Here is a 12,822-nt window from a genome sequence, read left to right on the forward strand (position 1 = left end):
GACCGGACGACCTTCCGGACGAAGCCGCGGCAGTGGGGGCTGGGGCAGAGGCTGGGGCAGAGGCAGCCGCCTGGGCAGCAGGGGCTGAACCCCTTGCATGAATTTTGTGCATCGGGCCTCTAGTATTTTACAAGTCTACTTGCACTGGTGAACACAGCTTCCGTAGAGTGACCTGACATCGAATGGCGACAAAGAATAAAGAATGGAACGGTGAAAGACTGACGTGGATTTAATGACACATATTCCACACTGGCTGCTTGAACACCAGATTGCTGTCCAGGGAACCATCATTAAATAAAACCACCTGGAAGAATAAGGCAATTCTCACATACACGAGCACACACACAAAACCAGTTACTTTTAGGGTCATTAAGTTATTCACCATTTGAACAATCAGCTGTAAAGTAACATCACAGTGAAGGGAGGGGCGCACGAACGTCAGAAGCTCAGTTCCGATGGTGTGTGAACACAGGTTCTCCATTTGCACTTTTTCACATATGTACAGCCTCTTGGGCTCGAAGAGACCACATGGCTCAAGGGGTTCACCAGTCATCTCCTTCCAACTCGGAGCTCCCGATGTCAGCAAGCCGTTCCACCTGTTTGATCTACGCCAGATTCCGCTCGGGGAAAGCCCAGCCTGCACTTGACCATACTCCCAGGAAGCAAATGATACACTTGCCTCCAGCTTCCGTCAGGAGCTGGGAGAAGGAGTCTTCTGATTAACATTTGTAAGGGTGAACCACAGGAAACGGGGTTTGCTTGAGAAACATGGTTATTTTAAAAGTAAATCCAAGAAACCAACCCCTGAACGCGTTTCGTTTCACTCAATGCAGATACGTTCCCTGAAGAATTGTAAGGAAAATGGAACCACGTTTGCGATGCACCGTGAGAGGGGGTGTCGATGGCTGGTCTGCTCACGGAGGGGACACGGGAGCAGTAGCTGTCTCTTCTTAGCCACGGGAACAGAAAGAACAAGAGAGGCCAATGAAACCCCAAGATTCCCACTGCCTCTCAATTACATTAACTTGCATCTCCTCTCCTTGGAAGCCTTTCTCAAAAGCTGCCAGAAGGTAACGTAATTGACGCGGGCGAGGCTGTGCAATGGCAGCAGAAGGCCAAATAACCCATAAAGTGGAGAGTCAACCCATGAAGAAGCCAAAGTTGGATGCGATTTCATAGGCACAGACTCGGGAGAACCTAAAACAGCTGGAAGAGGTAGATGTGCATGGAAAAAGGAACAAGATTACCTACAAACGGGCCATATTATTTTCAGGTGAGTCTCATACACTTCATATTCAGACTATACAATTCAGAATAAATAATGGACACTTGCTTGCTCGTATTACTCTCAACTAAAAGAACATTAAAAAAAAAACCAATTCATGTCTTCCAAAACTATATTTTGAAAATCTATTTGCATTTGTGAACAACAATCCCCTGATGAAGAGGGCAAGATCAACAAGCATTATACAAGCCCAGAATTCTCAGGATTCTTTTAAAAAGTGTTTTTATAATGACATAAACATGCTTTCCTACAGGCCCCCAAACAGGTTCTTTGCTAGAATACAACTGATCAAGTATAAATGGCCGGCATCCCCAGAAAATTTGCTGAATTGTAAAAACAGCCTTGTGGCTCGTTTTCCCTTCATGTGTATCCAACAGTTTGTGAAGATGCTTCCGTGAAAAGTACAGGGTACCCACCACGAGTGAGAAAACAAGGCTGCTTCCCACCACTCTGACTTCTGGAGGCTAAACCGGGGGAGGGGCCCAGCCCAGGGAACTGAAATCTACTCCGGGGTCATCTCACCACAGCCCCACAGGACATGTAACATGCTGAGGACACCCTACTGATGGGACAAAGACCAGCTTTGTCAGCGAGGACATCGGTGGCCCTTCCAGACTAGCCTTAAGTGTTCCATCACGCGTACGCATTTTCAGTGTCCTCGTTTCATTATGTAAATCACAACGGTAAGTCTTCCTAGCAGCTGAGAGCACAAAAGGTCAGACCACAGCTGTCCACACTGTCACAGCCTCTCCTCAGAGCAGCCTTCAGCACTCTTGTCCCCAGGCCTTCCCCGAGACAGGGGTCACAACACTGATCCACCTCACAGATGTGAGGAGCTACTAACAATCATTACAACGCGTAAAGCACTTTACAAACATGAAAGTGCTGGTTTGGCATTTGTAGAACCAGGAAACTCACTGCTTGTGCTGCTTGGCAGTTTTGCATTCACACCTCTCCCTGCGTGTGCCCTCCTTGTATAAAGCCTGGAGCTTTCTACTGTGCTTCGTGTAAAAAAAAAAGAGACGTTTCTACTCAGAACGGAGCCCAGGTCAATAGGAGTGAAGGTGGGGGTTCCATGAGCTCCCCCATCACTACCGGGAAGGGGGGGTACACAGATACAAAGCAAATGAGACAAAAAAGCCTTGCCCCCCAACGTGTGAATTTTGCAAAGCTCTTGAGTGGGCTGACCTTTGTAGCAGGTCACGGGGCCACTGTGGATGGCCTGAGGTTCACTTGAAATAAGCACCCAGCTGACCCGGAAAGGGAAAGGCGCCCAGAGCTGGGATGGTTCCCTGTCCCTGCAGGTAGGTCACAGGTGAGACCTGAAAGAACCACGGAGCCAGGCACACACTGACCCCGGGGGCAGGGCCTGCTCTCCCACAGACACCTCGGCCCAGCACGAAACCAGGACGTTCCAAAGGAAGTAGCAAAGAACCAGATTTCCTAGATCTGAAAACCCGTTATGAATGGATGTCTGAGTCTCACCTTTGAAATGAGGGTGTGCAGCTTTTCTGGGGAACCTGGATGCCTCAAAATAGCAGCTAACTGTGGCTCAGAGAGAGGAGCGCTCGGTATATCCTCCTACAGGGTGGCAAGGTTCCTCTGCTTTTTGTGGGACTCGAGCTGATGTGGGGAGCGCGGGGCAGGGCAAACGGTGGCTTCACACCTGGTACAACCAGGATAGAATTATTCACACCCGCCTTTTATTTTACCCCATGACCCTCACTCCATCCACACCCTCCTGATTCCCACAGAACATCACAACCCAACCTACTCGCTGCCTGCCACCCTGTTCCCTCCCCACCCCGAACCCCATTTCCTCAGGGTCCTCAAAGTGCCCGCTTAGCTCCTAGAGTGTCTGAGAAGTCAGCATGCCCAAGCACATCTCCAAAACATTCCTTCGTTGTCCTCAAAATATAGCACCAAAAGAACATCTCCGAACGCTCCCCTTAGGACCCCCTAACACCAAAAGCGTTCCCCATCCCTCTCAGATTGTCCCTCCCGCCCTTCCCATTCCTTTCTATGCGGCCTGTCCCCAGGATACTTACTCCCCACAAGCTCCCGCGGGGGCAGCCCCGCCGCCCGGCCCTAGCACAGGTGCAGCTTCTGGTGCTGCGCCAGGTGCGTTTTGTAGCGGAAGCCCTTGCCGCAGCCCGCGCACTTGTGCGGCTTGTTGCCCGTGTGGATGCGGCGGTGGCGGATCAGGTGCGAGCTCTGGATGAAGCTCTTGCCGCACTCGATGCACGTGTAGGGCTTCTCGCCCGTGTGCGTGCGCTGGTGCTGCGTGAGCGTGGAGAAGTCGCTGAAGCGCTTCTCGCACTGGCCGCAGCGGAAGGGCTTCTCGCCCGTGTGCACGCGCAGGTGGTTGACCAGGTGCGAGTTGCGCCCGAAGCCCTTGCCGCACTCGCGGCACACGTAGGGCCGCTCGCCCGAGTGCGTGCGCTTGTGCGTGAAGAGGTGCGAGCTGACGCTGAAGGTCTCGCCGCACTCGGAGCACATGTAGGGCTTCTCGCCCGTGTGCACGCGCTGGTGCTTCACCAGGTCCGAGCGCCAGCTGAAGCGCTTGCCGCACTCGCCGCAGCCGTGCGGCTTCTCGCCCGTGTGGATGCGCTGGTGGTTCGCCAGGTGCGAGCGGCGCACGAAGCCCTTGCCGCACTCCCCGCACGAGAACGGCCGCAGCGCCGCCGGCCCCGCGCCGCTGGCCGCCGCGTGCGCGCGCCGGTGGCTCAGCAGGTGCGAGCTGAGGCTGAAGGCCTCCCCGCACTCGGGGCACGGGTAGGGCTTCTCGCCCGTGTGCAGCCGCCGGTGCTTGAGCAGGTCCGCGCGCCAGCTGAAGCTCTTGCCGCAGTCCGCGCACAGGTTGGGCCGCTCGCCCGTGTGCAGGCGCAGGTGGTTGGTCAGGTAGGTGTTGCGGCTGAAGCCCTTGCCGCACTCCCCGCAGCGGAAGGGCTTCTCGCGCGGGGGCCGGGCCAAGGCGGGCCCCGGCCCGAAGCCCCCCGCCACGCCCACCACCGCGCCGCACTCCCCCGCCAGGCCGAAGGGCTCCAGGCTGACCGCGGCGGCCGCCTCCGCCAGGCGGTGGATGCGCTGGTGCTGCAGGAAGGCGGCGCCCGGGCTGAAGCTCTCCCCGCAGTCGGGGCAGATGGTGGGTGCATCCATGATGCTGGCCATCAGGCTGTCCAGCTCCCCGAGGTCCACGGCCATGGGGTGGTGGAGCCGGCGGAAGCGGCGGTGGGCCGGCTTGTCGCCGGGGTGCCGACTCCCCAGGGAGAGGTGCCGCCTCCAGGGAAGCACCGGTGGGGGCGGCGGCTCCTCCTCTTCCCGGGGGCTCCGGGATGTGCTGTGGGGCTCAGCCAGTCCTGGGAACACTGCCACGGCAGCGACCCCAGACTGGCCATCCTCTTCCTCCCGCAGAACTGCTTCCTCACTCAGCAGCCCCTCTGCAACAGAAACGGTGACAGTGGGGACGGGCGATTATACCTGGAGCTCAAAGAGCCAACCCAGAGGGAGCCAATCTCAATAAAAGTGTGGGCCACGGAGTAATTAATTCCCTCCCCCGGGTGTTCACAAACTCACTCTCCAAGATCCTCAGCTCCTACCTGATGCCTGGAGGAGAGTGTGCTCCGAAACGGGGAAAGCTCACTCCCCTGGCCCCTCCGCTCACCAGTTCTTGGCAGCTGTCTCTGAACCCAGGCCCAACCCACTGTCCCTGGGGCTCCACCTGAAGGCCAGACAATGGGCTTGAGGTGGTCAAGTCTGGGCCAGGTGGGACGCTGTGGGAGCTCAAAAGAGATGTGCTCACTGTAAGAGCAACCCATGCGTTTCAAGGCCCCAACGGCACAAGAAAAGGCCACCTGGACTGATTTTTTTTTTAATGTTTTTATTGATTTCAGAGAGAGGATGGGAGAGGGAGAGAGAGAGAGGAACATCAATGATGAAGGAATCACCCACCGCCTGCCTCCTGCACGCCCCCTACAGGGGGATCCGGCTGGCAATCCAGGCATGTTCCCTGACTGGTCATTGAACCGTGACCTCCTGGTTGGTGGGTCCACACTCCATCACTGAGCCACACCAGTGGGGCTGGACTGATTTTTAACATGGGATTGGTCATTCTGGAACAGCTTATGATGGAACGATATACCAAACACATCCCAACTCCAGGCTTTACTATGTAAGGGGGAGAGGAAGATATGCAGGGGTCCTCACACTTTTTAAACAGGGGGCCAGTTCACTGTCCCTCAGACCGTTGGAGGGCCGGACTATAGTTTAAAAAAAAAAACTATGAACAAATTCCTATGCGCACTGTGGGCCCGGGACAAGTCGGCTGCTAAGCAGGACAGGCAGTGGCACCTGGCGGGCCTGATAAAAGTCCTCGGCGGGCCGCATGGGGCCCGCGGGCCGTAGTTTGAGGACCCCTGATATAGGGGGAAAGGGGAAGTGAGCACAGGGCCCTGAGCTGCTGAGCCCAGCCTGGAAGCTGGCCGGCACACACACCTGTCTGTCTCTGGCTGCTGATGCCCAAGCAGAGGGCCCTCCAGACAGTCACTGGGTATGCAAGAGCACATGCGTGTGTGCACCGCTGGGCCTGGGACGAGTTACACGGGAAGACTGTCATCTCACAGCCCTGGCCACGGGTGTCACCGCTCATTCCTGTCCCCGAGGCATGCACAGAGCAGGATCAGGTAAGGGAGGCCCGAGGACAGAACTGAATACGGATGGAGTCTGTTTCCAGGTCAAGAAAAGCAAGGCGATGAGCAGAGGCCTTGGCACTCTGAGAATCAACCACACGCACCTGGGCCCGTCACTTACCACTGAGCTGAGCGATCTACAGCCAACACGATGGCGATAACCTTAAACTCCTGAATACTCTGCTCAGCGCTGCGCTAACTGAGCCTTTGTACGTGGCAACTCATCTAACTCTCCCAACGACCCGGTGACGGGGTTCTCGTATTCCCTGTGTCCCCTCTGGTGCTGTTCCAGGTGTTGACCTGTATCTGTGTTCTGTATACCGTGACGTGTGGGGCCAGTGACTCCCTCCTCACCCGTTTACCAGCACAGCCACCTCCAACTGGACTGGAGAAAGGGATGTTCCTCAGGCTTGAAATCATAGGAGTGCGGCTTACTGGTCTCTCTGGTGAGCTCCCTCACAAGAAGGCTGCCCCTGGCTACAACTCGGGAGGAGCTAGAGACACATGTGAGCCCCAACTTCCATGGAAATTCCCGCTTCCTCCTCACCTGTGCAGATGTCAGACACCAGTCCCCGCTCCTGCCGTGGGTTAGAGCCCACCTCCTGCTCCGGGTGGCCGCCGCTCTTGTCTGCGTCCTGTGCATGGGAAACCATTTCTCTCTCGTCTGGGTCCCCTTCCCTGTCCTCAGAGTTCTCACAATCGGAGCCCATTCCTGTATCTTCTGAGTCCGGGCCTTCACACACACCGTGTTTGTCTTCTTGTTCCATCCGGGAGGAGCCGGACAAGGGCGGTAACCGGGAATCCCTGCTCCAGACAAAACACACAGATAAAGGTCATGTGAGTCTGGCCCTATTCCCTCACCCTGTCCAGTGCCACAGTCCAAGCCTCGGTGGCAAATCTCCGCTCCACCTCACGTTTTCAGGTAAACGGATCCAGGCACAAAGGAGGCTGGTCTGGGTGCCAGAGTTACAGCGGCAACTCGTCCGCAGGCCACAGGCCAGCTCTCGCTGGACCACAACTGGATCCGTTTCCATCTGTGAAGTGGGTGGTCCTGTTAGCATGGCCTGGCAGCTCTCACCATGGGTAAGGGTGACAATGGTGCTCCCCTCTTACAGCTGAGAAAACTGCTCAAGAAGAAGACCCACCAGCCTAAGGCTAACATGTGAGCCGTAAAGTGGGGTTCAAATCACTTTTGCTGCCTCAAGTTCCATGCATTCCTTACGCTTATTAAAGCTTGCCATCCTCTAAATATATACAATTTGTATTTATCCGCTGTACCTCAATAAAGCTGGAGGGAGAGGGAGAATAGGGACTTGCCCTCTTCAAGCCCATAGCAATCTTGTGCGGGTTTTAGCTAATGATGAGTGGGCCTCCAAGGAGCCAGAGGAAAAGGACATTCAAGACATAAGAATAGCCCTAGCCAGTTTTGCTCAGTGGTTAGAGCTTCGGCCTACAGACTGAAGGGCCCCAGGTTCCATTCTGGTCAAGGGCACCTACCTCGGTTGCAGACTGGATCCCCAGCCCGCTCAGGGCCCATGTGGGAGGCGACTAATTGATGTGTCTCTCTCACATCAATGTTTCTCTCTGTGTGTCCCTCCTCCTCCCTTCCACTCTCTCTAAAAATCAATGGGGCCGAAACCGGTTTGGTTCAGTGGATAGAGCATCGGCGACTGAAGGGTCCCAGGTTCGATTCCGGTCAAGGGCATGTACATTGGTTGCGGGCACATCCCCAGTGGGAGGTGTGCAGGAGGCAGCTGATCGATGTTTCTCTCTCATCGATGTTTCTAGCTCTCTATCCCTCTCCCTTCCTCTCTGTAAAAAAATCAATAAAATATATATAAAAAAATAAATAAATAATTTAAAAAAATCAATGGGAAAATATCCTCTGGTGAGGATTCACAAAAAAAAAAAAAAAAAAAGACACGACAGAAGAGTAACAGAAGCATTAGTATACACACGTCTGACCTAAGACCATGTCTCCAGCAGCAGCACCAACCTGGTTTTGTGGTGAGGATCAAGCTTTTGTGGGTCTGTGGGGGGGGGGGGGGGAGGGGGAGATGCAGGGACCCTCCATGTTAGAAGCCCTCCTGTAGCCTTACTACATAGTTTGCCTTACTATATGGACTTTATTGTAGAGAGCCCCTAGCAGAACATGCCCCTGGGGTAGTCGGCAACCCCTCCACAGAACAGGCCAACATGGGAACTGCAGGGAGAAAATGACCTCAGCTTCCCAAACCTTTTGGAGCCCTCAGGTTTACATTTCAAATTTAAAGGGCCCCCTGCCAAGATTGAGCCATGGAGCCAAAAATAATTTGCTTCTGCCATCCATCACTCCTCCAGCTTAGCTCATGGCAGCAAAGCAGTTTGTAGGTCAAGGATCCTGGACCTAGACTTTTTTTAAAATATATTTTCATTGATTTCAGAGAGGAAGAGAGAGAGGAACATCAATGATGAGAGAGAATCATTGATCGGCTGCCTCCTACATGGCCCCTCTGGGGATCGAGCCCAAAACCAGTCAAGGGGATTGTGCCCTTGACCAGAATCAAACCCGGGACCCTTCAGTCCACAGGCCGATGCTCTATCCACTGAGCCACACCAGCTAGGGCCTGGACCTAGACTTTCAAACTGTCCAGCTCTCTCTGCCTCGGGAGCCCCCAAAACAGAACCCCCAAGAACATGGCTAAGCAGATGCCCCATCTTTTCTTGCCTCCACTAAGCACTTTCCCGAGGCAGCTCTGGCTCTGCCGAGACTCAAAGTGGAAAACAGGAGCTGTTCTGGCTGGTCCAGCCTCGCTCCAGAGCCCAGGGCAAGTCAGTGAGCCTCTCATTGTTCCAGTGTCTTCCTCAGCGCAAGGGGGATAATGCTCCTTAACCTTCCTCACAGGCAAGGTGTCAGAAGGAAACATTACAAAGCACCTTGGAAAATACTGTGGAGAGGAACTGGTGCTCCGAGTTTTACAACTGTGGAATAAACGTGTGATTTTTTTTTTCATGTGCAATACACACATTATGGCTCTTTTTTAAGTCCTGATGCCATTCCATCACACCTCAAGGACACACCGGCACGACCATAATGTTGACCGACTTACCGCCCTGAAGAGCGTGTTATATCCTTTCTCAGAGATGCCCTATTCCCTACATCGGAGTGAAAAAGCAAGGTCTTCACTTAAATGTCATAGGCAAAGGCCTGCCATGATTCATCAACAGCATCCTGGATGGCAGCCAGCTCCTCTGGCTCCTTGGAGGCCCACTCGCTCTGCTTAAAACGCCAGGGTTCAAACACCCAGGATTAGGCTGCAGAAAATCCCATTAAAGTCATAAACCTTTTAAGAGGTCTATCCCACCGAGGGCTGTTACCCCTGAACTCTGCTACCCGTCACTCTCATGCCTCCTGGAGCAATACACAACCACCTCCGCTGTGTATGCATATACGACACACCCCATGGTGAGGGGTGGATTTCAAACATGTTTTAAGACCTATTGGCTTGTTAGTGGCTAAAAGCAGCGGAGGGGGGGGGGGGGAATTTTAGGGAGACCTAGTCAATGGTTTCTGTCAATCTAAGACCAGCAAGCCGAGTTTTACATCAGTAAAGGAATCAAATAAGCATGTCACCTGCACTCATGCAACTGAAATGGCAGGAGGTGGTGCCCAGAATGGCACGGGGACCGCAGCTCTGTGGGGTTCAGGGGTCCACCCTGGGAGACAGGGAAGCTTAAGATTTCACTTCGAAGCCTGTTTGAGGAGGACAGAGCACCGTCTTAGAACAGATACAGCAAAATCAGATCTAGAGGTTTTTGGGGTTTTTTTTTAATCCTCACCCAAGGACATATGTTTTTTTAACTGATTTGAGAGAGAGAGAAAAAACAACACCTCCATGTGAGAGAAAAATGTCAATTGGTTGCCTCCTGTACACACCCCAACCAGGGATCGAACCCGCAACCTAGGTATGTGCCCTGACTGGGAATCGAACCCACAACCTTTTTCTGTACGGGACAACGCTCCAGCCAACTGAGCCACCCAGCCAGGGCAGAACAAGAAGAGTTTCTGACTTATGATTTCCTGGGAACCAAGAGATAATTCATACCAGAGACACTAAATAAAGAAGCGTGGTTTTTTATTTATTTATTTAAAGAGGGAGTGGGGGGAAGGAAGAGTCTAACCCCCCACTTAGGGCTGGCACATTCCAATGCTGCCTTACTCAGAATCATGGAGACCTGAGCTCCCAAGGGGGCACGCCATGGCTTCCTTCACACCAGGGGAGGCAAGACTGGGTGCGCTTTGAAAGAGGGGGAAGCCCCTGTCACCGGGGAGACACCATTCACTGTACAACATCTACTCAAATTTATTGGAAAATGCATTGTATTAGTGCAAAACTGGAAAGCTGCGTGCCCACGATGCGGACTCGGCTCCACTCACGCCATTACCTCCTCGGGTTCTAGGCCGTTACCAAGCAACGGAAAGGCTACCCAGAGGTAAGGAAAGGCAGCCACGATAGGTTATTAGATGAGAACTGGTTGGTTTAGAAATAGTCCCGTTGTGTTTATTACGATGTGCACACTAGCCTAGGTATTCACCCGTGTTTGCACAGGTTCAGAGAGGATGCTTAAAATGCTACCCACCCCTTGGTCACCTCTAGGAGCTTTGTATCATTTCATTTTAACGACACCCCAAAGAAGCAGGGCGCTAGTTTCCATGTCAGAGATGGGGAACGAGGCACAGAAGTTAAGGGCTAGCTCAAGGTCACGCAATCTTAAGCTTGTCTGCCCCACCCTCCGTAGGAAATGAGGTCGAATCTATAAAGGGATGGGGCTCTTGCTGTTGGAAAGGCCCGGGTTTGTCGGTGGGGCCACGGGGAGTGTGTGCCGGTGAACTCAGGTTAAACTCCTATTCTGGCTCTGCTGCTGGCTCCACCTGCTCTTCCCCCACCTCATTCCTTCCCTCTCCCTTCCCTCCTTTCCATCACCCCTTGTCCTATTTCCTTCCACTGTGTAGCAGTATCTTCACGCTGATCTGATCTGTCTGATTGATCTGGGAGACAGGGAAGCGGGGTGCACACCCCTGCGGTCCAGCTCCAGTGCCCACTCTTCCCCGAAGCTGGTGTGCGGCTCAGGACAACTTTTTCTTCTTGTGAACCCTGTCTGTTCTACACTAAAGCTGCATTTTTATCAGCAAAAACACCAACTTTGTTTTCAACTTGACAAAACACACGAAAGGAAAACCTCTGATTATTCTAGAAGCAACGAAAAGGAAGGCAAGGATGAGCTGTGATTGGCTCTCTCTGGAAGACGGTTCTCAGAAACGTTATCTCGTCACTGTGTCAGTCAGCAGATAGCCAAGCACACTTTGTTCCAACTCCCTCCCCATTCATTCTCAAAATAAAAACAGCAACATGTTTTCTTAAGCAAGGCCAGGGCTGGATAACGAGTTGGATGGTCGGGCATCGTGACAGCTTTGTGGCTACTGACCTAGGTTCAAATCCTCTGCTCCGCCAGCTGCTTTACCTTGTGCGAGTCTGCCAGCCTTGCTGACCTTCAGATTCTGCATCCATGACAAGTATGCTGCCACCTACCATCTAAGATGGTTGGAAAAGCAGCTGGCACAGAGTAGGGACACAATAATGGGTAGTTATGAAACTTAAGCTAACCTCTTTTAAAAAAAAATATCTTTTTTATTGATTTCAGAAAGGAAGTGAGAGGGAGAGAGAGATAGTAACATCATGATGAGAGAGAATCATTGACCGGCTGCCTCTTGCACACCCCACACTGGGGATGGAGCCCGCAACCCATGCATGTGCCCTGACCGGAATCGAACCCTGACCTGGTTCATAGGTCGACACTCAACCACTGAGCCATGCCAGCCGAGCGTAAGCCAACTTCTTGATTTAAAAAATTACATACATATCTCCAAAATTGAGGGTCACAGCTGGTGACCCTCATGAATGGCCTTTGGCCAGTACAAGCCGAGTTTCCTCTGGCCTGGCTGCTAAAGGCTCTATGAATGAATGGCCCACCTTGTGGAGACAAGAGCCAGGGACTGGGGGGCATAGCTTCTCGAGGAACTGGGGAGAAAGAAAAAAGGTTCAGTGCCATACTGTTTGGAGATGTTGATAACCCGTCTGTATGCAGCCGTGGGCAAACTACGGCCCGCAGGCCAGATCCGGCCCGTTCGGCTGTTCTATCGGGCCCGCAAAGCCGAAAGAGCGGAGGGTTCTCTTGCTCTCCCCTCCGCTCCTTTACTTTGAATTTATATTAGTTCACACAAACACTCCATCCATGCTTTTGTTCCGGCCCTCCGGTCCAGTTTAAGAACCCATTGTGGTCCTCGAGTCAAAAAGTTTGCCCACCCTTGGATAGAGAAAAGATAAGTCTACAGCTGAATGGAGTGGATAGCTCAATAAGCCTGACTTACACCATCTGTTTGGGAGTTCTTCTCCCTCCAGTAAGAAGGGGGAGAAGTGTAAGGGGGGGGACAAATAACAGAGGTAATGGTGGGAGCAGTCAGGCAGACAAGATGAGTCCTGCAGTGGACGAGCCCTGGGCTTTGGCCGGCAGAGACTGCTGTGTGGCCTTGAGTATTTGCCCCTCGGGGTGTTCAGTGAGGAGGCTGGGTTTGGACGTACCTGAGTCCTGTTCTGCTTTGCCCTGTGACGTGCAGGTCAGTGAGAGCAGGGAGGCACCACTGTCACTTTCATTAGGCACTTTCAGGGGCAGCAGCTGGCTTCTGCAACTGGCACGGCAAGCGGTTAGCTCCCCAGACACCCAGCACCACCACCGAACCTTTCTCTTGGATGCCCATCAGCCAACTTTACCAAGACTGCCCAAGTCCTAGCTTTTAGAATTTGCAATATT

The 12,822-nt window shown here is 53.2% G+C and overlaps 1 protein-coding gene across 1 annotated transcript in view; it reads right to left on the minus strand.

Annotated features, from left to right (window-relative positions):
* Positions 1 to 218: 218 nt before the first annotated feature.
* Positions 219 to 12,822, minus strand: part of ZNF697 (zinc finger protein 697) — a gene marked incomplete at its 5' end in the record, with an annotated part of 43,172 nt that continues 30,568 nt past the window's right edge. Inside the window, 3 exons of the mRNA XM_080647864.1 lie at positions 219 to 949; positions 3,334 to 4,725; positions 6,521 to 6,777. Coding sequence (XP_080503990.1) covers positions 3,374 to 4,725; positions 6,521 to 6,777 — 1,609 coding nt within the window. The 3' untranslated portion in view covers positions 219 to 949; positions 3,334 to 3,373. The remainder of the gene's footprint in view (positions 950 to 3,333; positions 4,726 to 6,520; positions 6,778 to 12,822) is intronic.

The sequence above is a fragment of the Plecotus auritus genome (assembly GCF_963455305.1).
Source record: "Plecotus auritus genome assembly, chromosome: 12".
NCBI lineage: Eukaryota > Metazoa > Chordata > Mammalia > Chiroptera > Vespertilionidae > Plecotus > Plecotus auritus.